Raw genomic sequence first — 27976 nt, forward strand, 5'->3', positions numbered from 1 at the left:
ACTATTGGAGGGAAAACAGTGTTGCTTTTTTCTTCCTTTTTTTTTTTTTTTTTTAATCGTCACGTGACATTTCTGTTCTTGTTTTTTGTCAGATTGAGGAGGACACATGGCAGAAGTATTACCTTGAAGGAGTGGCTAATGAGATGTACACAGAGTATTTGTCCAGTGCCTTTGTGGGCCTCTCCTTCCCCACTGTCTGTGAGTAAGTACCACTCTTTCCCCACTCAGCAAGCCCACTGTCAGTGGTAGGTAGCTAACAATTCTGACATAAAGGCGAAAAAAGGATGTGAATTTCAAAGGTGTTAGAAAACAACAGTCATCTGCTGTATATACTGCTCTCCTCTAATGAGTGCACATGTTTTACAGGCTGTGTTACGTGAAGCTGAAGCTGTTGCTTATTGCCATCGAATACAAGTCTGAGCAGAGAGAGAGCAGGTTTGTATATCGGATCTTTCCTCCAGTAACATCAGGTACAGCTTGGGTAACTACTATGTGACTTGCTTTAAGTCGATCTTCTAATAAGACATCTTATATTTTCTCCCAAATACTCTTTGCAGCTTTTTATCACAGTTGATATTACATCACATTTGATGATATTAAGTTGGTGGATGTTTTAATGACAACACAACAACATGAGTATATGCTTAAGTTCAATTTGTTTCTAAAATAATAGATACACAGTACCTTACGTGATGACAGTAAGCATCACTGCACACAATTGGAAAGCACTCACAGGGACCTCTGCCAAGGCTGTACAGTCATCTTGATTATTGTTTCAATAATGGAAAATGTTAAGAAATGTTTATTCTTGAAAAATGTATGGATCTGCACCATAAACTAATCACTCATTCCTTTTATTAAATTCTGTTAACAGCTTTTTTTGAGATATTCTCCTATCTGGTAAACAAATAAATGTGACTGAGAGTACTGTATGTCCTTGGTGGAGTTAGCTACAATATACGTAATCAAACTTTTCAGGTATACAGGAATAAATGTAAATAGTCTGGCTTTGATTTAAATTTGGTTTCAGACAGGTGACTGAACTGTAACAACATTACATTTACAGCCCTCTTCTATCTCATTTCAATTACAGTGTACTGTGGATTCAGAGATACTTTTACTTTACACATTTGAATTCCATGTCATGTGTAACTTGATTCTACTGTCTCCCTGTTCAGTCTGTATGATAACCACTAACTCTACATCAATGTCTTATCACCAATAACTACATAAAGTGCTATTTTTTCAGTAATCTCAATTGCCAAATCCCACCCACCCTTCCCCATTCACCTGTGTCAGATGTTTTTGTGTACTGACAAGTTTTCATGGTAAATGAAGTTTTCACAAATGGCCATTTTTGACATCACAAGCTGAACCTTAACTAAGTAATCATTTAGTTAAATATAAAGAAGTTTTGTTATCTTATACTAGGATTTATCTGAGTTCGCTTATCTTTGTTTTATGCCCTTCTTTCAAGGTAGTTTAGTTATAAATGAGACTTTTTTGAGGATAATTTTATAGTGATTTTTGATAACTGTATCTGGAAATGCTATACAATAATTTCCAGCATACTTCCACCTCTTCTAGAAAATATATAGCCACCATTTTTTGTGCCATTTACAGTATGCACTTGCCAAAGGATAACAACTGTTAATGAAACTTAAGATTTTTTTTTATTGTAGACACAGTTCTTTTTAGACCTCAACATTGGACAAGAATGATTTAACCGATACTGCCATATATTGTGTTAACTCTTACATACAGGCTTACAAACATTGGCAACAGTTGGTGATATTCTCCTTTTCTTTTATGTTCATGATAACTGTTTGATTTGAGATTTTTTCTTGTTGTTTGCAGAAGCCGAAAGCGGTATGCCCTCTACCTTATCTTACTTCCAAAGTTCCACCCAATCTCCACCACTTTAAAGCTTCTGACTTTGGGAGTTTCCCCAAGGATATTTTTCCAAATACTATCTCACAGGCCTCTTTTTCTAACTCTTTTTTATGGTGTCCCTTGTGCTTAATGCACTAACTTCTTTGCAGGCAGAGAGAGAATAGATAAATTGGACATGTTTGTAGGAGTGCTGTTTCCTTGTCTTTGCTGTTGTCGGTGTACCAAGGCCAAACGCTCACCCTCTTCATATCTACCTCTTATTTGATCTTTTCAGTTTTGTCCTTTACCAGTCCTTTGCTTAGTTAATTTCTCTCACTTTCAGTTCCCTTTCAGTGTCGCTCAGTTGTTACCCAGCTGTATGTTAACTTTGTCAAGCTAATTATTTCACTCTTGATGTTTTTGAATCATTGCCAGAACAGTGCTTCATGGTTCTTTGATTCAGAATCAGTGAGGAGTTTGGATACACATATCTTAGACCTCAGATATGGTTATGATAACACTGATAATCTGTTGTTCTACAGTTTGGATTTAATCTTGAAATAAATTGACTGATTATCTTCCATTGCCGTAGGCAGTGGTTGATATAAAAGCATGTCTTTTTCTTCATGGTTTTACTACACCAGCAGCACCTCATTGATTTTCTTTTTTTATTATTTCACACATTAGGAAAGGCATGGAATTGTTGAATTTGGATAGCATTAAGTTTATCCAGACTGAAATTTTAATAGCCAACAATGTTCACAAATGCCCCACATTTCACTTTTGCATTCCATCACCCTCTCATGTTTTCAATGCTAAATGTATATCCATCTGTGCATGTGTGTGTGTGTGTGTGTGTGTGTGTGTGTGTGTGTGTGCGCTTGTGTGTGGGATTACCTTGAGAGTTTGTGTGTGAATGTGTGTACGCGTGTGCATTTGTGTGTGTCTCAGCCACCATGTGCAGTCATGCTCGTGCGTCTCTCGAGTAGATGTTCTTAAGTGAGGTCACTTCCTGTCAGTTTGGTGTTTGAGAAACAATCCAACTGCACAGAAGTTACTGCAACCGTCTGCATCTACGTACCTGTCCCTATACCTGTACTGCAGTGGCTATGCCTTTCTGTTATTGTCTCCTTCATGCTGTTTGGTTACTGCATGCTATGACACTATCACATAAGGTGTTTGATGCTTGCCTTGTTGCTCACAATATGAGGTTTTGATGCTTTTTAAGCTTCTATTCACCAGTTTGCACCCAACTGAAGAAAAGTGTCTCGGATAGATACACCTGGAAAATCTCAGATTTGGGCAGCAATGTTTGTGGAACTGTCTTGATTTGAACTGTTTCTTTAATTTATTTTCACTAAACAGCATGCCAGGTGTAATGCCTGTTTTCTACTCTGGGGGCCATTCAATCTGAGTGAATGTTAGATGCTATTTTACTTCTTGCAGTGTGGAAAGAAAAATCTGATCTGCATGACTGATGCAATTTGATTGCAGTCCGATATGTAAATGGATTCAATTGCTCCCTTAATATTTTTGTTTATTTACTCCAGTGTGACCTTTTCCAGAGCCCAGAGGAAAGATGTACTATGATGTATGTTTTCTTAGATGTCCTACTTTCACTTCTGTCCTCAGCCTAAGAATAAAGAGAACATATAAGTCTCTCATGGTTAATTAAAAGATTTGAATTAAACCAGTAAGAAAGGCATTGCCCCAAGATGTTCTTGTGAGCCATATAATGAGTATTATTGTCAAATGAAAATTTATAAATGTGGATAGCAGAATCTAAAGTTCATCATCTTTCATCTGGGCTCAAATTTTATAGGAGTGTGACTTTTTAGAGGTTTGTGGATTCAGTGTTTTGATTTCTTAGTTCACACTCACATCATTGATGATTGTTGCCCACAGGTAACCATTAATGACCAGGGTGTGTGTGCGTGTGTGTGAGCATACAGTATGTGTGTGTAGTGTCTATTCTTTGTCTCAGTCTAATTAATGGGGAATGATACAGCCAGTTGCTTTAAGTGCTTAGGGTATTAAATTATATGAGTCCCACTCATAAGACAAAGGGTATGAGAAGTATATCTAGTTACATTAAGTGCAGCTGTTATCCAGCATGCCTTTTATATTTTAATTAGTATATTTTGATAACAGTTGAGTCTTTAAATGCGGTATGTAAAAATTTAAGTCAATACTGATCCTGCTGGACACGTATTCTAATTGTTTCCCCATTATAATTCAATGGGGAAGTGTGTCTACTGACTTTTTAGCGGACTTAATCCACCTCTAGTCTTTATTCTACCAATGTTAGTTTCCTAGGCAAGGCAAGGCGAGTTTATTTGTATAACACATTTCATCAACAAGGCAATGAAAAGTGCTTTACATAAAACATAAAAGGCCTCAAGACAGAATGTAAAAGCAACACAAAGCAATATAAAAAGACATTTAAATACAATTAAAAAGTGTTAAATTGGAAATAAAAGTAAGCTAAAATAGAATAAGACAGATAAAAAAAAGAATAAAAGTTACAGTGCAATATAAGATATTAAATAAAAGCCTCAGATTTGATTTAATAAAAGGCAGTGGCAAACAGAAGTCTTCAGCCTTGATTTAAAAGAACAAAGAGTTGCAGCAGACCTGCAGTTTTCTGGCAGTTTGTTCCAGATATGTGGAGTATAAAAACTGAATGCTGCCTCTCCATGTTTGGTTTTGACTCTGGGAACAGAAAGCAGACCAGTCCCAGATGACCTGAGAGGTCTGGATGGTTCATAACATAGCAGCAGATCAGAAATGTATTTTGGCCCGAAACCATTCAGTGCTTCATAAACCAACAGTATTATTTTAAAATCAATTTGTTAACAGACAGAAGGCCAGTGTAAAGATCTGAGAACTGGAGAGATATGATACACTTTCTTAGTTATAGTGAGGACTCAAGCAGCAGCGTTCTGAATCAGCTGCAGTTGTCTGATCAACGTTTTACAGAGACCTGTTAAAACACCTTTACAGTAGTCGCGTCTACTAAAGATAAACGCATGGACAAGTTTTTCCAAATCCTGCTGAGACATAAGTCCTTTAATCCTTGATATAGTCTTCAGGTGATAGCAGGCTGACTTTGTAATGTCTTAATGTGGCTGTTGAATAATAGAGTCACCAACTAGAATCACCCTTGTATCCACACAAAAAAGAGCTGTTCATTCCCTTGCATCCCACTGTCAAATACTAACCCAGTTAGCAACACTTACTGTACATTCTCTGTACTACAGCCATCATAACATTTGTTTTGACTAGATGACTGTATCTGAGTGCTGAGACTAAAACCACTCCATGGCCATAATTTTAATTCTTTCTGCCCTTGTCCCTTCTCTCTGTCCAGCTTCTCACCCTGGGGCAATCCAATACCATTCTGTAAAGAAAAGAATTAAAATTCAATGTGCGATCATATTGTTGTACATTCTGTCCATCCGTGTGAGTAACATACTGACTACTGTTTATGATAACATACAAAAAGTCTAACACAGGAAAACAAACCAAACTCTCAAACCTTGAGCGGGGATGATGTGTTGAGATTGAGAATGATGCAAAAACCCATTCCAGATAAGCACAGTCCAGGTCCGACTAAAGCTTTCTTCAAGTGTGTGTGTACCATTCCTCTTGATTAGCATGTTGTGTGCATGAGTTGAGTGTTGTCCAGAAGTTAATGAGCGTGATGTGTCTATTTCTCTGATTACCCAGCATCCTCATCAACCCGGGCAACCATGTCAAGATGCAGGAGGGAACACTGGGATTCTTTATCGCCAGTGATGCCAAAGAAGTAAAGAGGTAATCATAAAAAAAATCCCTAATTCTCTAATGTGGGCTTGTTAAATTACTTTAAGTGATAAATATTTATGCTGCATCTCTTTTAGAGCTTTTTTCTACTGCAAAGCTTGTCATGATGACATCACAGACCCCAAACGGATCAAGAAGTGCGGATGCAAACGACGTGAGTAGCTGTACCTTGTCTCTCCACACCCCTCCTTCCCTTCCTTCCACTCCTAAACCTACCCGTGGGTCTGTCTGTCTGTCTGTCTCATGATACTTAAAGTTTTACTCTTAGTTTGTACACTAATATTATACCTCTCATTGTGTCATTGTCCCTCTGTACTGTGGCACTCTGTTTTTAAAGGTAATATATGTTGTCACACCATTATACTGTAGAAAAGTGTTTAATATGGGTCCCGTTTGAACTTCCATAACATCCAGTATGGTATGATCATCAGTCAATATCTGATTTTGTTTTTTTCCCTAGTATAATTTTAGGTGTTGTCATCTTTGATTGTGTTTTTATTTTTGGTTTAACCATTGCATCACTCCTTTATGTATCCAAACTGAGAATGAATGAATTATATAGGAGTAGAAATGAGTGAGAGAGGTAGTAGATAGAATTGAAATTGTATTAAGCAGTACAGGCAGAAAATTAACATACTATAAATCCTAATATCCTAATATGTTCTGGACGTTTGAAGACATTATTTTCAAAAATGCACACAGAGTACTGTTTGCATTTTTGGTATTTTGTTCTTTTTATATGAAAATGATGAGAGTATTGAGCTCAGTCACTTTAAGATCACATGAATACACACACACACACACACACACACACACACACACACACACACACACACACACACATACACACACACATCATGAATAGTCACAAGTCCAGCACCTAGATATGATGTGCTGTTGATTGTTAAACTTTTCACAATAGACCAGTAAAATTTCCCTGTCAAATAGATATATTTTTCCTTTTTGTATGCAGACATAACATTACCATTAAGACAGGAACAGCACATGCATATTATCTGACCTATGTACAGTAGTCACTTGTCAGGACATGTTAGCCAGTGGGTAAATAATTCAGGTGAATACCCCGTATTTCCACTAAAGGTCAGACACAATTATAGTAAGCAGCTTGTTACAGACAAAGCTGGGTTTTAAAATAGATACCCACCATTTCCTTCTTTTGTCTGTGTCATCTCAATTATTCTGACAATTTTTTGGCTCTGTCAGCTCAATAGAATCAACAAGCCTTTCACACTCTAGTTTCATTTTGTTTACTTATGTTTGCTTTCTTAATATCTTTATGTCTCAAACCTCAGTGATGAACATGGCGTAATGTTTTATCATATTACAGTCACTGTCAACAAGAGAGTTGCCTTTAGAAAGATGACAGTTCCATTACTGCAATGGAAGTCTGTCCGACAGTATGTTCTGTTCTATCATGTTTTGTTCTCTTCTGTTGTTTTTCCCATGTTTCTTTATGACCAGTGACACACTTTTTGATGTATTTCCTTCCCTGCTGCCATTGGAAAACACCACTTTATTTTAACTACTCACTGGTAGTGATTTATTGTGAGTAAAAGAAAATGGGTGTCCTATTACCCAGAGTGCAGTGCAAGTGTTTTTTTTTTTTCCTCTTCAGCAAATAGTATACTGTATCTATGTTGCATGTACCAGTGTAGCTTTTGCATCCCTCTCCTCGCCTCTCATTTCTACACTGTGCTCAGACCAGACCAAAACCAAAACAGCAGAAATCTAACTCACACCAGCATCAGGGCTTCTCATCCCTTGGCCCAGTCAGCTGATGCTTGGACAAGTTGGAAATGACAATTAAAATAAAGTGTGACTTAATCGGATGTGGCCGATGAGCTCTGCAGTTTTTCCTCACTATTTGATCATCATACCAACTCATATTTGGCTTTTGGAAGCCGTTCTGCTGCAAGTCTTATGTCATTACCCATGATTAACCCCCTTATAGTGTCATGCTCCAAGAAAGTACAGAAGAAATGCAATGAAAATCTGAGTTGTCATACAGTAATCATAGATTTAGAAGAGCTAACACAAGGGGAAGAAAATTAACAAGAACCACTGAGGTTTAAATCTGCTTTCTGTCAAAGGAAGTTTTGTGTGTGACTGGGCTTTCAGAGAGCAGAAAATGTCCTTGTGGGAAGTTCTTCAAATCCTAGCGAGCTAGGTTGCCAAAACACAATCAAAACAATCTGGTCTCCCCCTTTGCCCCACTTCCCCTGTGATCTCAGCCCCTCTCTAAACTCTGGGTCTTCGTCCAGCTCGGGCTGAGGTTTCAGAGATCATCAGTTCCTTTCAGAATTGAAATGTCACTGCACCAGTATTGTGCATTTCAGATCTGGACAGTAGTTGGGCCCTTTTGTTTACTCACTGCACTGGGTGAAAAGTCCAATAGCAATACAGAGTATTAATTGTCATTGCATTATTTTGCCACTAGATGGTGGTGCCATGCCAGAGTCATGTCCAATAAACCGATATTTAAATTGTGATGTCTGTAGAGGAAACTCAACTCCCCTGAAACCTGTTCAGCAAAAATGCAAGGACCAAATGTGTGTGTTTCTGTGTAGTGGGATAATAAATCTAATCAAAAAAATGACTATACGATTTGACAAATTTATCATCCTGAGTTAGTTTCATAATTTTGCATTCCTTAATGGGCGTGTGTTTGTGCACAGTCTGCCTTTCCAAGAAAAATTGCATTTGTCTTTGCACGCCTCTGTTCCTCCACTGTGAAAGGCTACTGCACAGTGTTTGTTATTGCTCAAAAGTTGACTCTTGAGCCAACACTATAATTTTTCCTTGCACTCTTGCTGAAGAAGGACGCTTTAGGGGGGATATATGAGAATGGTGCTTTCTTTGGGACATCCTTATTCAACATAGCGCCCTGATAGCTTCTGTTTGAATATGTTGTGCCATGGTGGAGTACAGGAGATGATTATCAGGGCAGCCATCATGTTGAATCTACAAATAGGAATGCCCTGAAATGGACACCTTCAATCCTAGGCCAGAATCTGGGTATTTGTGAAGTCAGAAGTCAAAAACATTGTCAATGTGTGTGCGTCTTGTGTTCTCCATTGCTCCCCCTCCCATGTGTCAATAATCCACATTGTAACATACATATACTGTGGTCCGAATGCCCAAGCAAGAACTCTGAAGTCAAGAAATTCCAGCATGACCCGATAGCCTTGCTTCTCTTGTCTGCCATGCCCCCAGAACTGTTTCATTACTGTGAACAGTTATCTCTGTACGTCCCCTTGTTGCTGAGAACAAAAATACATCTTCTGCATGCTTATTAAATGCTCATAAAGCATATGTGCATGCCACAGGATACAACAGTCCCTGATGCCTTCATCCCACAGGTTATGATCTGCGTTTCCCATTCTTTCCTTAGCCAGAAGCTGAAACATATTACTTCATCCAGGATCTTATTTTCCGATGTGACTCAGAGTCAAAGATGCTGAAAGTGTCTCTGTAAAGGTGCCAGACAGTATTAGTCTGCTGTCTGTTTGCACCTCGGCAATGAGAGAATGGGGACCAGGGACTGTTTCTGCCCAGAGTCACAGCAATCTAGAGATGCTACTCTGGGGACTTTCACTCCCACTTCCCTTGGGGTTCAGGGCTTCACACACACACACACACACAAACCCACACTCACATAAAGAGAGAAGGGATGCTTAACAGTATTTTGGCTGCAGGCTTAGTAGTAGTTAAGGAGCTCCATGTTGTGTAATATTACTTTTACTTTCAGTCTCATATGAGCAAGGGTATCTAGTCTCCAAATTGCCAATTTTCGACAAGGACGATTACTGAACAGAAACATCAATGAAATTCTTTGATATAACAGAATTTATGGCATTTGTGTTGAATTGATTCTTGTAAAAAAACAGCAACAGTGATGATGTAGCCTCACTTATGTTTTGTTTATGTTTTGTTAAATTGTTAACAAAGGTCCCCTGCAAACCCTGAGCTCCTATTGTTTGAGATCCTACAGTGCATGAGAGATTTGGCATCCAAACAAACAATGTAGCTCTCTTAGTCTTAATCAAATGCTGAAATGCATTTCCCTTTTATTCTGATCAATCTGATTCAATTTGTTAAATTTTATCATCTGATTTTATTGTATGGGGACAATAAGACAATAAGAAAAGATGTTAGTATATGTAATGGTCCAGCCAGTAATTTTTACTAGAATATGAGTTAAAGATGAAAATCAGCAAATCAAAATAAAACTTTTCCTGATACAAACAAGCATAAATACATTAGATAAACTTTCGTAAGAGGTAGAATGCCTTCTTTCAAAAGTTAGTAAAAGTACAAATACAAATAGTTTTGCATGCATTATGGATATACAGTAGAATACACAGTATGTATCCTTTACCTGGTCACACCATTTCTGCACACATGCACATTAGAATGAAGCGTCCCTTGGGGAGCGGAGCAGTGAAAGTTTAAGTTTGAATATAGCATGAATTGGCCAGTCTAGCCACTAGAATAGTGTGATGCCTTGGACAGAGCCGCTACAGCTGCATGATGGGATACAGGTACGTGATCCACTCCTTTAGCCAAATGGATAGAGGATGTACAAATGTATGAAACATTGTATGAGGTTTGCTGCTGAAGACATTGCTCATGCCTCTCTTCCCTGAATGCCTCCCTCCCCTCTCCCCTTCCTCCTCACCCCTCTTTCCCACTGTTATAGTTTTGCCTTTTGACCTGTTGACAGCCTTAGCACACAGCTTGACCTCTCGAGACTGATGTCAATATGAATGAGAAATAATGCGCTGACATAGGATTATTATATTAAATATTATTATTGATATTGTAATGATAATGTGTCAAAATTTTAGTAACACTTTCACAGACAAAGAAATTTAAAAAAAAGAAATTAATTGGACGACTTGTTGAGGTAAAAGTCATTTTCTTAAATAAGTCTCAGTGCTCTGAGTCTATTTATTGAAATTGGGGCTCAAGTCTGTGGGAGCAGGTGGCTAAGGCTTTGCACAATCTTATGAAGTTACCTTCCGACTTCCCCTGGATGAATATTTCTCCTCTTGCCATTAACCTGCTGCTTTTCCTCTCCTTTCATCCCAAAACATGACTGTAGCCAAGATGTCCGTCTACAAACGAATGAAACTGGCATGTTGTTTTGATTGCGGCCATTCAGAGCAAGACTGCTCTTGCATGTCAGGCAGTGTACATAGTAACATGGACACCCTTCAGAGGGCCTACCCACTTTCCTCTGTCTCTGTTCATGATTGCGCAACCACTTTACGTGCCTGTAAGTTACACCGCCCAACACATGCTGTTACATGTCTGTGGTGTGTGCTCTGTGTATTGTACCATGCAGAGGTACCGTACGTGTATATGTGTATCTGTAGTGTTGTCTATGTGTTGTGATCTGTTTACCGTGACTCCATGTTTCATGAATTTATTTCATTAATTTTTTGGTTATGAACATTTTATTATTGTTTAATTAATAATTTATTGTTTTTGTTTCTTTAATTTTCTATCTATCTATCTATCTATCTATCTATCTATCTATCTATCTATCTATCTATAAAAATAACTTTTATTTGTAGCAGGACTTTCTTCTGTATTTTTTGTTATTAATCATTACTATTTTTTTTACTTCATGAGTGTAATATATGTGGTGGGTTAGTGGTGGTGTGGCTCTGTGGTGCTGCTGTACTGTACAGTACTGTAGGTGTTGGCTACCGCATGCTGCATCAGTCATGCAGTTGTGTGATAATATCACTGGAGGGTTGGTGTTTGATGTGGTTTTAACTGTTTAAGGTAAGATGTCTGTATATCCAAAGATGGAATATGTTATTTTATTCCACAGGTTTTATACTGCAATTTAATGATGTTGTTTGTTCAAGTATGTCTGTTTACTTTCATGGCCCCGTACATTTTTTGGGGAATCTCTGAGTTAACACTGTTTTCAGTTTGTACGTTTCTCAGTTTAAGCAGCTTTGTCTTTGTTTCGCATTTTCTTTTACTTTTGGCGTAACTACTTAACCTTACTGAGTGTCCGTGGGGAAAAATAGCACTAAAGTTTATTTATGTTGCAATTATCAAAGCCAGAAATTACAAAGTGATTTGCAAGAAGATAAATTACACCTGAAATGGTGTTTTGAAGATTTCTTCCAGCCTTGCCATCCCTTGTAAATGAGGAACACTGCACAGATATTAAAACATGTTTTTATTGGTGCCATCAGTCAATGATAGATGACAAGGAACTATTAATATCTCAAAAAATTCATTTATGCAATTATTAAAAAGGAAACACTCACAATTTGGCCCATAATTACATTTATATTCTACAATTTTCCATGCACATTTAGTGATTATATACATGTCTCAAATTGTACATTACTCAGCTTGTTGTGCAGATCGCAGTTGTTTTAAATTGTCTACAGTAGCGCATATGAGTATTTAACAGTCTATAGCAGATACACTAGGAGAAGGAAGGGCAATTGGGAGGAAGGAGAGGGGGAGAGAGAGGTTTTGTATATCAGGAAAGAGGACAAGAAAATAGATTAGGTTAAAGGAGAGAGGAGAGTAGAGGAGAAAAAAAACACAAATGGAGAATGCAAAAAAATGATGTTGGCTTGATAAAGAAAAGGTAAGATTGTTAAGGCTTCTGGAAGATTCCCCTTCCTTTCCATTTTCCTTTTGAGTGGATGGGAAATACTAAATTGTCTTTCAATTAGACATGGCAGCAGTAGGCCCAGCTATCAAAGCCTTGGGTTCAGACATACAGATCTGATTTCCTTCTCAACATTCTCCCACCGTCTGCCGACTCAGCCTAGATTAGTGTCAAACATGCCATGATGAGTTTGGCTTGGCCTCTTGTAGTTCGGCCTGCGCTGATATCCCTCGGTACCAATTACTGGCCATTACATGGTTACTGATCTCACTTCTCCCTCAACCCCCTGTAGGATTTCAGGAAAGCCTCCTCTGTCTGAGATTTCTTTCCCTTTTTAACTCTGACTTTGTCTGAACAAAGTGAGTTTAGTGAAGGAGTGCATTGGGCTCTGTCAGTTAGGGATTGCTGGATTTCCTCTCTCCATTTCCTTTTCATTTTTTCCCCGCCAGACTGAGAGGATAAGACATCTTTATCCATGATGACTTCATGCTCTTGTACATCTGAACCAGATTTCTCTATCCTTACTTGGATAACTGATTTATTTGATAGGACTCTTTCATTTAATGCACCCTTTGGTCTGATGCAAGTCTCATTCAGACCACACAGTGTGACACAGGCACCTCTTTAATGGAATTAACCTCTGTGTTGCTTTAATGACACAATATTTTAAATAATAGTCATTTTTAATATGTGCTCATGCAAGTGACTTATGCGGAAAAAAAAACTGCACAAACAGTTTCTCAGTTTCTCTGGACAAATTAGTCAACTGAATAAATTCTGTTTTCTGTTACTAGAATTTATACATATAGAAATCCTGCAGTTCAAACAATTTATTGGATATTGGAGTGAAAATGAGATGAGACGTTAACTTGAGTTGGAGGGAATAACATTTTTAGATAGAGAGGTATAAACATTGGACACAAGAGAGCAAAGGAGAGCAGTTCCAAGCACAAATTGTGTGTTGATGGGCAAGGGTACAATATAAATATACTGTAGTTCCCCCTTGTATGGTTGTGTATACGGATTCTTGTCTTCAACAATTTAAGTTTTCAAATATTACTTTAAAACTTATTATGACTTGCAGCTAACTTGGAAGTTTATAGGTCTATGTATTTATGGTCTTTCTTTTTGACCTGACCATCATCACAGTGGGCCAGTGTCAGTCAGTGAGAGGAGCTTGAGATGTGACGGGGGTTGATATAATGAAGAGGCTGAAGCTTTTAAAGCTGGGCTATGGACAAAGGTTGGGGACTGAGGGCTTGGTAGATGCTTTTGGCTGGATCTGAGGCTAATCCACAACCTTCTGGGCCATGTGTGAGCGCATGTGCACATCTTGTGTGTGTAACGACATGCACATCCCTCTCTGTGTCTGTGCATGTGTGTGCATCTGCATCTCATTGCTGGGGACCTTATCTATCCTGACACGGAAATTATGTTTGCATTTTCATTTTCCCAGCCCTGCTGGTCCATCACCAAACTTGCCCTGACAGCTCCTGTCCACCAGGCAGGCTCGGTCCCCCCTCCTACCCTCTGTCCTATGCCGCCTCGCTACGCCCCAGATGCTAGCCAGTTAGTCTGCCGCCTCTGTGGTGCAGGCAGATTGCTAGAGACAGATGCCAGGGCCACTGTGGGTCGCTGTTTGAGGATCTGTGTCATAGGCCAGCCCTGGGCTCTCATTGTGACCTTTACTGCTGGAAGAGACTCGGGGAAAGAGTGGGGAGTGTCAGCAGCTCAGAGCTCAGTTCAAGTGCTCACTATGCCAGTACTTCTATTGGTTCCAGTCTTCAGTGCCTCTTCAGTCAAGGTCGTATAAAATTAATCCCCAATTAATAGTACTGGCACAAGTGGAGACCTTTAAAAGTGTAGTGTTAAACCCATGTTTAAAAATTCCCATTTTTAAAAATGATGCATTTGTGCTATCTGGACTGCATGTAAAGATCAAGACTCGTTGCATTTGTGCTCTGTCAGTGTTGCTGTTTTGAGTAGCGAGTGTCTGCTGTCTGTGTTTTGGATCTCTACATGCAGTAGAGTACTGTATGTAGTTGCTGTCTGTGTTTCCCATGGTGGCTATATTTGTTCTGTCCATAGACCTGACAATGTTCATCACATTTAAATGGAATTTTAAAAAAAGCCAGTGTTTAATGACTATCTAAATGAGGAATATTACAAAAAATAAAATAACTTCAACCATTAGACTGCCATTACATCTCATTAAAGGTTTAGTACACTTTCCTAAAAGCATGGCTCACTCTGAGAATGGACAGTTCATTTCATTCACCCATCTGCCTTTTTGTGTGCCATCATGCCTTACTTTAATATTCACCACGATTAGGGTTTTTTCTTCCATTATTTTCATTATTTGTGGCCTTAATTTTTGGTTAATGTACTCATACCTTTCACTGATAGTACTTCATTGTAGTTACATTTGATTTAATTTCCATACACCGCTCTTATGTTGATGTCTCTATATCCTAATGTGTCCGTTTCATTACATCATTTCTCCTCTGTGTGACCTGCCACTTGTCTTTGCATTCTCCTCAGCCAAATATAAGTATAATGGATATGTCAGATCACGTAAGTGTGTTTCTCTGTCCTTCTCCATTCTGCTCCAGCTCTGTGTTTAGACTGCAGACCCCTCACTAGTATGTCATGTAACATGATAAGTACTGATGCTTTGCTTAAGTATTTGCTTCCTTGTCCATTATTCCTTTAGAATATACTGCTGTTGTCTTGTGTCTTATACTGAGACAAAATGTGAAAGTACATAAACCCATCGTTTAACCAGTGTTAAATTGTTTAACTCAGACTGTTTTTTTTAACTAACCTATCATTAACTAATTTCAAAATTTATTGACAGTAAATTGCATATTTAAAACTCCACAAGTAAATAGTTCCTGGTATTTATAATGTATAAGAAATTCTTTTGTGTTTGATAATCCCTTGTAGTTCCATGAACTATTCTTTTTGTATTGTGCTGCATGTAGCAGCAGATGGCACTACAACACCAGGGAACAGTGGAAGTCAAAAAGAGGCTGGCGTTCGATTCAAAGCTGATTGCAATTTAGGTAAATCTCTGGTAAATTATAATTGTTACTACTTGTTAAGAATAAATTTTAGTTTTGAAATACTAACATTTTACATTTATATTTTTATTTAATGTACAGTATTTGTTCTTATAACCATATTGATATTGAAGATATTTTTTGTTTCCCCTTTGAAATACTGGCTGCCTCTTTAGCAAAACTAAAAAGGAATTGCAATAATCATAAAATCAGTTGTTGTTTTTTTTTTTACATTTAACTGTAACAATACAACAATGCATGGCCTAAAAAAACTATTTCATGCAACTGCAATGCAGATGAAGAGCAAAGCTTGCTCATGCAGCAAACACGGTAAAGGCAAAGCCAGCTTAGCTCACACACAAAAGTAAACATTTTTACTTGTTATTCCTTTGCCTCATCATCCAGTTTACATTGGGTCACGGCGATCTGATAAGACTTGCATGCAGGACAGTACCGTCATGTGATTAGCATTTCAGGAAGGGACAGTTGCCGTCTGGGTTGTTCAGAATGCACAGTGGACCTGCCAGGGCGGGTGAGCGCTCTCTAACGCTGCACGTGTTTGACAAGGGCCAGATGAATCCAGGAGCTATCGGTGGCGCCCCGTAAATCAAGGAGGCAGCTGACGGCTGGGATAAACGTCTGTTTATTGCCCAGGGCCACCCAAGCATGCTCTCTCCTCCAAACAACCAACCATCCACCCTTCTACCAAAGGGAGGAAAAGGGCTCCTCCTCTCCCAGTCAACTTTGCAACCAGATATTTGACTCATCTCCCTCTCTTGTCTTCCTGCAGAGTGCCATTACCCCTTCGATACATACAAACATATGGTTTGACTCTGTAGCCTTAGTCGGATTGTGTGTGTGTGTGTGTGTGTGTGTGTGTGTGTGTGTGTGTGTGTGTGAGTGTGTGTGTTTGGTGGAACTGGGTGAAGGTATACGTGCATTTGAACATGAACAGAGTATTTATCCTCACATTGAACACAGCAGGTTGTCACAGGAAATACTGTGATTGCTGTCAAAGTTAAATAAAAATCAGCATTTTAATGCAGAGTTAGAGAAAAGGATGACTGCATTTTTGGTCTGGAATTCAAACACACATTTCTATACATAATCCAAAATGATGCCTTTTACATGTTTAATGATTACAGTTTTTAAATTAGTAATATTATAAATTATTAGTTATAATTTTATATTTGTTGAAATGAAAGTACTGTGCTACACATGCTTGAAATGACACAATATTTGATAAGATTTGACTGGCTGTAGCCAAGCCGTGTCTCTGCTTTGTTGTACCAGAAAGTGTAGCACAACCCGAGAAATAAAACTGAAGGGCTACTAATTAATTCATGTTTGTCACAAATGCAAAGTAAATGTCGCTGTGAACACTTCAGTTAGAGCGCATGCCAAGATGGAAGAAGTTAAATACAAATTAAGTTTCAACACTAGTTTTTGAAAAATGATAAATTATTTTTTGGCTTTTGGGAGTAACCCGATCAAAAGTGAAATGAATGCCCCACAAAGAAAAATTGTAACCTATTTTACAAAAACAGTCCATGATCTTTATCACATATTTATTTTAAATGAATGCATGTTTTTCTGTCTTACCTATTAGCTTGTTAACATTCTACAGTAAGATTATTAATTTTATTTTATGTAATTTTCCCTGAAATCTCTACTAAAACAATTATATAATTTAAAACAAATATAGGAAAATATAAGACTAGTTAATTATTTTACTGTTTAACAATATAATTTAAATACTAACTAATTTATGAACATTAATACAGGCTTTCTCACACTTTTTATTCTCCATTGTTTGACAGTAAAGGATGAAGTTAGACCGTCTTTTCAAAAGCGATCAGTTAAAACCACTGGCTCCACCTCCACCTCCATCACCTCAAATGCATTCCTACCCAACACCCTGCACCCCAACCAGGACCCCCTGGTCAGCCCTGGCCCTATCAACATCCCCCTTGTTAATAACCGTAAAGGAAGCCTGCTCCTCAAGGGGCCGGGGCCTGGGGCTGACCCCTCGAAACTGCGCTTCAGTATCTCAGGCCCAGGAGGCACGGTGGCCAGATCCCTGGCTGAGAGTCGGCTGAACCGGGCCCGCAGTCTGCCGGTGAAATACCGATACCACCCCAGTAATTCCATGCTCCTCAGTCACAGTAGGAACTGTAGGTTGCCCCCTTAGCGGGATGCATCAGTCAGCAACCCTGCCTGTACCGCCCCTTCATTTGTGCTGTTTGCTGCATGACGGTTCACTCTGCTGGAGCTGCTGCTGTTGATGCCACGACCGCTTTGCACGAATATGCCTGATAGTGCAGTGGCTGCTACTGTCTGGGTGACTTTCAAACTAAGTAGCGCTAAAACGTGAATTTAAATTTGACAAAAAAGTGTTGCTTATCAGTAATTATTTTCAATAATGTTGCAGGAGTTGTGAGCTCTTTGCTCGGAGGAGACTGAGCTTTGGGAACTGAAATACAGCACAAACTTAAGTTTTTAAGCAAATAATGTCAAACAGTCATTCTGTCAAACAGTATGGTTAGCAATACATATTATTAGATGTGGTATTTTCAAAGATAGTACATTAGAGAGAGAATTATTTGTAAAGTGGAAAGTGCTTGTGATATTAGCTATTCCGAATGCCCAATTGCATAAAGGAAATGTCAGAGATTGACATTTTATTAGAAGGCAAAGTCATATTTCTTATCTTTTATTAGCAGAATTAGGTGACAGCCTAGAATGGGTGCTCAGACAATAATGAAATTCCACATGCTTGGAATAGTCACGGCTTGCGGCGTGCACATTGATTTGCACTAATATCATGCTGTGTTATTGATTTCTAACTAAAGGACTAATACGGGTTTGAAGTGACGTGCACTTGGCATTTGCGCTGGGAGAGTGCAGAGTGGATAAGAGTATCTGGGTGCCTGTCTGAAAGCTCTTGAAACTCACAGACAGTAGTGAAGATCAGACTACTGTTAGCTTGACTGAAATCTTCAGACGGCTGGGCCTGGCCTCACTCTGGCTGCTCTTTCTTGTCCTCTCTGTCTGGGACTGTAGCAAAGTTTGAAAAGTAGAGTTTTTTTTTTCTATTTTGCAACACAGCAAACTATGATTGACAGGAAACTGAACTTAAATCAGATCAAAATCAACTTAAAAAAAAAACCAAAACATTGTGGCAGTGGCCCAGCATCCCTACAAACGCTTAACACCAAAGTCTCAAACACAAAAATGGAATATTTAATCTTACATTAATCATTTATTTTCAGTCATTTATTAAGTTTTAAGGCTAGTCCTGACCTTCTCCTACTGGAGGATTATGTGCATTCACTTGCTGCTTTTGGTATGCATAGCTCACTAATTCATACCTTGTTAGTGTACCCTGTTCTTCATGATGTGTGACGACTGCTAAGTGTTCTCTTGGCATGGAGGTAGACCTGTAGAAGAGCCATTCTGCGCTTTGGGTAGAACTGGAATAATGGCCTGGGGTTCAGATATTTTTTTCATAAAAAAACAAACAAACAAAACTACCCACTCAAGATCCATCTCCATAACCATTGTCATTGCTTTTGCCCGTGCCCCACTGACAATGACAGTTTGTACCATCACATGGCAATTAATGGTGTAGGTAAGCATGGTCACTCTGATGCAAACTGCTAGAGGTCCAACCACCTGCGCAATTTACCGGGTGTACTGAACAGATGCAGTAATGTATTACTGAAGGCCCTGAAAAAGTGCACCTTAGAAGAGCCAAATATGGGGGTTTTTGGGATGTGAGCCTTCTGTGAAAATTTCCAGGTCATAAATTGGTTTTTCTCCGTGGTTTTCTCCTGCCTTTCTCAGATTTACCTTTGTCCATTACTAATGCTTTCTCTATATTTTCTCAATTTGACACTGAATTATTAATTTTCCTTTTCTTCTGTTCATATTTTTTTTGTTTGCAATGATTAATTGATTGTTGGCTAGTTTTTTTCATGTCAGGTCCAGCACACTCTCCCAGCCATCTGTCTCTATTCTGACATTCTGCGCATGTGTTTGCAGTCGAAGACGAGCATCCATCAACTCTCTCGCCCAAAAAAAAGCAGCGCAACGGAGGGATGCGAAACTCACCTAACTGCTCGCCCAAAATGATGAGGTAAGAGATGCTGATTTTATTCTCCTTCCAGCCTTCAAACAGGGAGTGAGAGGAAGTCAGATACAGGGAGGAAGAGAGGGAGGGAGGTAGGAAGGGATGGAGGGATATGCGTGAGAGAAGAGATACTTCAGAGGCTGCTGATGGCGAGATGGTGGGAGTTTGGATGGATGGGAGGGGGCAAATTAGGGGTGGCAGAAGAAGGAGGTAAGAAACTCTGTGAGAGAAAGAGAGAGGCGAAGTGCCCCGTTAGGCTCTGGCTGTTTAGGATGGCATGCTGTCAGCTGTTAATGACAGAGCTGAAATAATATTTCTGTCATGAAAAGAGGCTGTGAGGAGCCCTTTGAAAACTCCTCTGGCTTTAAAGTCCCAGCTGTCACCTCCTCCAGTCTGGTCCACATGTACTCCTTAAACAATGCTGACACTAATGACACCAGCAACCAATCAGAGGGACCTGCATGGTTACTTTGCCCTCAGGCTACTCTTCTATTGTGGGAACCCCTGTGAGTACTGTTTCTGGTACTTAAGGCCATATGCAAGATGTATCATCACAATCAAATATGAATTCAAATATTACCTTCCTTTTATCCTGTCCTGTGGAATTAAATTGCTGTTAATTGATTTTGAAAGATAAAATGAGTAGGTTTTTGTGCTCCTCTGGCTTAGAGGCAGGGTTAGCGACGCGACAGCGAGGAAAATATGGGGAGGCCGAGCTGCGCCCATTGGGACAGCAGGATAAAGGCACGGTGGTGAAGATCTAACAGGACAGGAACACTCATAGCTGCGTTGCCTGTCACTTAATGAGAGTGAGTGTTATGGTCGTCGTCTTTATGACTTTACAATAGGAAAATCTAAACAGAGGGCTGTGTGGTTTTTGTCACACGCACTTGTCACTGTTAGTATTTACGCAGTGAAGCTGCAGTGCAGTAGAAACTCCTGTATCTGAATTGTAACTCCTAATCATATTTTCTACTGTCTACTGTGGAATTTAAATCCCTAAAAGCAAAAACAAATTCCATCTGCAAATAAGAGTAATATACAAGTTTACTTTTAATTTCTATTGTTGAACTTTTTCATTTCTGTTTTTACTCAGTATATTATTTTTTGGTGATTATTATTACTGTAGTGTATTTTCCTTACATTCTAGTTGAGTTCTTTGTACAGTATGTTGGTCCTGCTTGCTTCCCTTAGGCAGCGTTCCTCCTACTGCACTGGAATGCCTTGTGTGATTTTTGTCCAGTATACTTGTCGGCCTCCCCCTCAGTTCTCCACAAAACAAGCACTTAATAAGCCTTCACACTTGCCAAACCATTAGCCCAACACAGTCATACCCTTCAGTCTAGTTTGCAACAGAGCATCATTTGAGATGCCCTTGCTCAGAGGGAGAAAACTGCTACAAAAACAACTACTGTAGACACTGGCACATTTCCAGCTAACTGCTTGTTTAAAAAGGGTGTTTAGTTTGCCTAACTTAAAGCACAAAACCTTTTCTTCTCTTCCTTTTCTGCTTAGGAGATGGTCCCCGTTTGCCATGTAATATATGCATCTTTGCTTTGATCTTGCAGTGATAATAATTCTTGCGAGTTATTTACTCAGTTCTGAAAACGCTTCAAAGCGGTGTCAAAGTTTTCTCTGCTTTAGGGGTGCTTCTGTATTCTGCTGGCTCTTGGGTACTGGGATGACAGGTCCTCTGTTATAGGTGTAGATTTTTTTTTCCAAGTCTTAGCCCTCAGCAAAACATCAAATTACCCATCACAGTCCACAGCCCCCCTTCGCAGCTGCCCCTGTCAACATATAACACCATATATATTAAACAGTTGTGCTTTACAAGGTGGATTTTATGCACAATGAAAAGTGATTGTTTGAGGTAGCCTTAGGGATACTTTATTCTACAAGCAAGGAGGGGGAAAACACAGTTCAGAGCTAGCAAGAGAGCGAGCATACGTATCAAGTATGGTTTTTACAGGACTTGCCGCCTGAAGGCCTTTGTAAATAAATAATGATCAACAGATTGGCTGTGGGCTTTTGAAAAGCATGCCTTTGTCAGTTTGCATGATGGGGAAAATTTTCAAAGCAAGAGGCTGCCTTCGTAGTCTGGCAGAGAGGGATTGGGGGAGCACGCCCATCCCCAGCTTGTGACTGCAGAGTGATACACTGGAATAACTCAACTCTGTTTGAAATATATACTGAGGGAGGGAGGAAGAAAGAGAGGGGGGTGAGACACTGGAGTGTGACATACTATAAGAGAAATATTTGTCCTATATAAGTGCATCTGATAAAATACTGTACTGTAGCTCAGCCAGGGAAAATATTTACTTTAGGGGGGGCTTCTAAAAGAGAACATACTTTCCAATTAATTAATACAAATTAAATGTAAATGTAAAATTTACAAAAAATGTTTACCTTATTTCTTCTTTACATTTAAGAAATTGATATCTCTATATTGTTGTAAAAGCTAAGGGGGACACAGTTTACATTCTAGCTGACCTATCCTTACCACGGCCGTGTTATTAATTTCCCAGTAGCCAAATCTGACGTGTCACTGCGCTAACGAGCTGCAATGCCACCATGGCATTAACACCATTCCCACAAACCTTTTTGACGGGTCATGACTGATGACACGCATCCAATCGCGGAGGATGTCACAGTATCATCTGCAGCTGATATCCCTTGGGCGTGGCACTGTGGCTCAGACGACATGTCTGCTCTCTCCCTGAGCCTTGTGGTAGGTTGAACCTGAGGCAGGGAGAAGGCAGAGGGAGGAGGAGGTGTGTGGAGCCTTTGACAGGCTGCCAGTCACACCACTGACAGCTCTGTGAAAGATAGCTGTCTTGGCAGAGAGGTGGAGCGGCAGCCCGCCTGCATGCGCCAGTCAGCCCCTGTGTGGAGGCGAGCAGAGCTGAGCAGATTGAAGTGACAGGGGCTCCGTGGAGTTGATTGGCGCAACACGCGGCTCTGGATGAAAGATTCAGGCTGAGTGTAAAAACACTAAATGCTGTCAGTGTTATTATCACCTGCACTAACTGATAGAGGGAAGAGGGGGGAAGAGAGGTAGAAAGAGAGAGAGAAGGTGGCTAATTGACAGCTTTTTTTCCCCCTTACCTTTACTTTTCCTGCGATGGCATGCAACCCAAATGCAGGCTGAAGGAAGAGGCAACATCAAAGCCTTGTCAGCGAATGACAATGTTGATAGAGGATAGAGAGAGTGATACTGAGAGAGATGTATGCCAAATTCCTGAGATGTTTTCTCCCATATTATTCAAATGTCTGTCTCTCTTCAGTTCCCCTTTTTGAGTCTGTATGGTGCTGCTTCCAGTATTTGGGCTGAATTGTAAATAAATTACACATGTGTTGCTGTAAATAAGCAATGTTTATTGAAGAACAGCACTAAATTTCTGCACGATATCCTGACTCAGTGTTTTGGATTAAATTTTCTGGATCGCCTTTAGAGAAACTGTGTGAACACGTCTTGTAGAATAAGTGCAACAACAGGAGAGGCGGTATAACAGGACTGACAGGAGCCCTTTCATGGTCAGTGTTACACCGGATAAAACTCAGCAGCCCACTGCTGTGGATTAGCCTGTTTGGTTGTGACATGCTGTTGAAACATTAATGGCCATCAGTTGGGAAAGCAAAATGTGATTGGGCAAATTCCTGAAATATTTAAAGTGTGAGCCTTTGGAGCTTTTACTATTTGCGCCGCATGGCGTCAGGAACTGGAAGAGAGGGTAAAAGCTGGTAATTGGCCTTGCGTTGCCATGCCATTCAGTCAGTAGCACTCAAGTCTTGCTGTTCTTCTCTGTACCACTGTGAGCACTAGGGTCTGTGAGTCTCCTGATGACTTGACATCAAGGACAAGAAGTAAAGGAGGAATGCTACAGTAGTTATGGGACCTATAGTATGTAGTGCAACAGAAAGTTAAACACTCTGAGAATGGGATGCACTCTTTAAGACATTGTATGAATAGATGGTGTTGATCTCAAGAGAGCAAAGAGTTCTTTCATCTCCTTCATGTTACCACTTTTCCACTGCTGCAGTCATTTCACAAATTGGTCTAACATGAACGTCTTGTTCCATTTTCTCAGTAGACACGACCCCCTTCTAATTCCTGGAAATGAGCAAATCGAAAACATGGACATGAACGTGAAGAGGTATGACTCGACAGGGATGTTTCACTGGTGCCCATCAAAAGACATCGAAAAAGTCATCCTGGTGAGTGGAGCAAGAATTTTGTAACTGCATTAAAAAAAAAACTAACAAAAACAGAATATATGAGAAAAGAGAGAATGTAAAGTAAGTATGCTCAGGAGCAAAAGTTTCCCCTCAATTTTGAAGTAATCCTATCACATACTAATATGTATTGAAATCTCTCTCACTGCCTCTCTGTTGTTTCAAGGTGAGTTTATTGTTTTCTTTATATACCCACTAAGGATCAGTGAACGGCATTGCAACACTCCACGCATGAGTTTGCTCAGATGTTTTAACAAGTTCGGCAGTTTGTAAGCATTTAGGTTAATACATCATTTGTTTGGGCAGGATCAGCAGAATTTTTGCAAAGTGTCTAGCATCTCTTTCCAAATAAAAACAAGAGAGGCAACAGCCACCCATATAGTTGACATTAGTCTGACGAAGACAGCAGTGACTTTGTTGCTCCCAGAAGACATGATGCAGGCTTTAATTCTCATTGTGTGCAAAGAAGAAGAAAAGTTAAATTTGCCAAATCAGGCTGAAACTATGAGCTGATTTGCAGCAGTGATCCCTAATGTTCTTAGTTTTACCTAAACAAAGACACAGCTTCAGTTTCACACTAACTTTTATCATAGTAGCATTTAGTGTGCTTAACATACACTCGAGTTTGCACATCAAGCTGGTGCGACAGGCGACAGATCTTGAAAGCAGGGCGTTGCATTGTTCTGTGACAACATGAGCTTCACAGAGGAGCTTTGTTTATTTATACCTGTCTGATTTATGACAGGGGTCCTAGTCATACATACTGAATGTGCCTAAAATCTTACAAACTGCATTTATCAGCACCTGATTAAATCAGCTGCCCTTTGAGGAGGACCACTTGTTTTGTCTGTTTTGTAAAACCCTGTTTCAGATTATCCAATAAACTGCTTATAAACAGAATAGTGGTTAACCAAACTTTTGTTTTTGTAAAATATAAAGCCTATAAGTAGAATGTTTTAATGATGGACTAAATATATGATTCAATTATAATTCATCAGTGGTTAACAAACTATTTCATGTGGGTTTATAAGAGTTTATAGTGAACTTTAAAACCGTTAAAACTACAAGTTGTTACCTGGTGCACATAACTCAGTTTTCTGTTAACATCACTCATTTCTTTTCTGTAAATCTGTGTTTGTCTCTTCCACTCTTCTCTCTATCTACACTTTTCCTCATTCCCTTCTCTCTGCTCTTCTCCCCCTCCCCTGTGTTCCCTGCAGACCCGGAGTGAAGCCTCCATGACGGTGCTGAGCGGCCATGTAGTGGTCTGTATATTTGGGGATGTCACGTCCGCTTTAGTGGGGCTGCGAAACTTGGTGATGCCTTTAAGAGCCAGCAACTTCCATTATCATGAACTAAAGCCTATAGTCTTTGTGGGCTCTCTGGATTACCTGCGAAGAGAATGGGAAACTTTACACAACTTCCCCAAGGTCTCCATCTTACCTGTGAGTTCACTGCCTTAGGAGATAAATATTAATCAGAATCATTCAACTAACAAGGCGTTGACATTTTGAGTTACATGGGCATTGAAATCCTGAGAGGGATTGTCACTTTGATTTGATCACACATTATTCAATTGAATGATCACTCCATGAGAGCTCAGTCAACCCCCCTCACCCAGAGCAGTGACACATCCTGCATATCCAAAATGGAGTTTATGTGTGTTGCAGCTGCAGCGCCCATCACAGATGGCGTGGTTTGCTGCCTTAGAGCTTGTTAGGCCTGGCTTGACTGATGATCAGAGAAGAATCTCAAACACAGCCCTCAGCGCAGGCTAGCCTTTAGATTAGTCCATGTCTCTGATTCTCCGATGCCCAGTTACATCAGTGGAATGTCATCGCCTCAAAACAAGAATACTTGTTAACTAATTTCCCAAAGCTCCACTCCGCTCACTTCTTAAATTTGTTTTTTCTCTCCCCCATCTGTCTGTTCTTTGCATTTTGCTTTCTCTTTCTCTGTCTTGCTCTTTCTCTCTCTGTTCTCCTCACCCTGAAGGGTACACCATTAAGTCGGGCAGATTTAAGGGCTGTCAACATCAACCTCTGCGACATGTGTGTAATACTGTCAGCCAATCAGAACAATATCGAAGACGCCTCACTTCAGGATAAGGAATGCATCTTGGCATCACTCAACATCAAGTCTATGCAGTTTGATGACAGCATCGGGGTCTTACAGGCTAATTCCCAAGGTAAGGAGCGTCCTATTAGACTCCATGTGCACTGCTGCCCAAAGGGGACAAGTTGTAGCAGGGAGGGAAGTCAGTGAAGAGAGAAAAAGATTGGAGGGAAAATGAGAAGGCCACATAGGAGGGATTAATACAGTTTGTAAAGCACAGAGTCTATAAAGTGCTCTTAATTGAAATACTCTGCAAGTTTGTTCTGAGTGGCATCTATAAACTGACTTTACTGTAACTCCTGCACACAAACCATTGTGGTGATTGCTTCATCAAGCCTTTGAAGAGTGTTTACTCCACATAATTTTCTGATGATTTCAGTCTTGTCCCTGGTAATTACATGCTGCTAAACCTCCTTGATAATACTTTTTAATGATGTAATCAACATGACTGTGTCATTTGATGTTGTTCCCCCTGATCTGGTGTCTGGCAGATCGTCTGGAACAGATTGTTGATGTTTGCAGACAAACACACAAACCTGGCATCCCATCAGGCCTCATCATCATTAAGCAGCCAGTACAAATCACCAGACAGGCCAATTCAGCTGCTCCTCATTAGTCACAACAAAACAGCGATACTCGCATGCACACACCTTCGCGTTCAAATGCATGTGCACGTGTTCGCGCACAAAACAGACACACAGACAACAATGTCATCGCAATCTTTACACGCACATCCACAGACAGGTAATCTTCGGTTTATGATTAGCCTGAAAGCCATGACATGCCTCAAGCTCAGTACTATTTAGTGCCACCACAGTGACTGTTGTAAATACAAATCAAAGTTGAAGGTCCAAGAGGCCATTATTTTTTAGTGCAGAGCACTTCCACATGTTTTAGGAGAATGCCAATGCTGTTATTTCTCCAGCCTTGAGTGAGTGATGTGCTGTCGATAGCAGTGCCACTGAGGAACAATAAGCAGGGGTAAATCTAAGAGCACACCACTCTGGGGAGCAGTATTCACAGAAAGCCACCTCAATATGGAAACCCACTAGCCTATATCCTCTCCCAGGGTCGATGGATGGAGCCTATTGTCATCAATAATTGGGTCTTACATCAACCACCCATTTCAGTGATAAATACTTCACTTTAGAGAACACACACACACCGTAGTGACATGCAATCATGCATACACCAGGAAAAACACACGCACATGCCCAGACACTACTATTGTATCATAGGTATTGCTTTGGGGATTCCTTCCTCTAAGCGATGCTCACATTCAGACACTGTCTGTGGAATTTAAAACAAGTAGGTGCAAATGAATAAGTAAACATGCGCTTTCCTGAGGGAGAGCTTCTCACGGCTGCTCTAGCATGTAGTCAACCACAGAGCATAGCTGTGCCCGGGGGGCTACAGGGATAAGGGGGTATGTAACCCAGATCTCACGTGTCTATTGTACAGTGCAGCCAAACAGATGAGGTTACAGCCTCACAGTAGCACCAGACAGCCAGAAGGGGAGATATTGTGTGTGATGTGAACTCTGGTTTGTCTATTTTGGGCAGTAAATGATGAGTTAGTTTCCAAAATGTTACAGTTTCTACTGATTATGAAATCCAATTAGAAATAAGCTGAAGTAATTCAATTTTTCCTTAATTAAGAGGATTCAAGCAGAAAAATGTTAGCATTTTTGCCCATTGACTTTCGGTTTAATTGTATAAAGAGATACAAGAGTATTGCATGAGTCATAGGAGTGAATGACTCATGTCGGAATGAAATCTTTGCATGAAATCACTTTTAGAAGATTAGGATGATCAGGGAGATAAACACATTTTAGCTCTTCTGGTCTTGCAGCGCTCTGGTTCTGTCTTAGAAAGACAAACAGCTTTCTGTTTGGAGCTCACCAACCCAACTTTTGAGCTGTTTGTAACCTGTAACAGATTTTGAAAGCAGTTCAGCAGCAAGCTTCATGTATCCCCGTTCCCACCAACGATCACTTTCTGCTCTACACAGAGCGCAGAATGGAAGCCGTTCTTCTACAGCTGTGTACGGTTTTCATGTTCACTATGA

At 39.9% G+C, this 27976-nt stretch overlaps 1 protein-coding gene across 8 annotated transcripts in view; it reads left to right on the forward strand.

Annotated features, from left to right (window-relative positions):
• kcnma1a (potassium large conductance calcium-activated channel, subfamily M, alpha member 1a) overlaps window positions 1-27976 on the forward strand; it is a 141106-nt gene that overhangs the window by 96170 nt on the left and 16960 nt on the right. For 3 of the 8 annotated variants that reach the window (XM_067610261.1, XM_067610260.1, XM_067610258.1), the window contains exons 15-22: window positions 93-202; window positions 367-435; window positions 5602-5688; window positions 5775-5851; window positions 19474-19567; window positions 23653-23776; window positions 25015-25239; window positions 25790-25982. In XM_067610261.1, the coding sequence (XP_067466362.1) occupies window positions 93-202; window positions 367-435; window positions 5602-5688; window positions 5775-5851; window positions 19474-19567; window positions 23653-23776; window positions 25015-25239; window positions 25790-25982 (979 nt within the window). Of the gene's footprint in view, window positions 1-92; window positions 203-366; window positions 436-5601; window positions 5689-5774; window positions 5852-10822; window positions 10997-17249; window positions 17604-19473; window positions 19568-23649; window positions 23777-25014; window positions 25240-25789; window positions 25983-27976 lie in introns of all 8 variants that reach the window. The other 5 variants (XM_067610259.1, XM_067610262.1, XM_067610256.1 and 2 more) reach the window with 4 other exon arrangements.

The sequence above is a fragment of the Thunnus thynnus genome, chromosome 14 (genome assembly GCF_963924715.1).
Source record: "Thunnus thynnus chromosome 14, fThuThy2.1, whole genome shotgun sequence".
In the NCBI taxonomy this organism is placed as follows: Eukaryota; Metazoa; Chordata; class Actinopteri; order Scombriformes; family Scombridae; genus Thunnus; species Thunnus thynnus.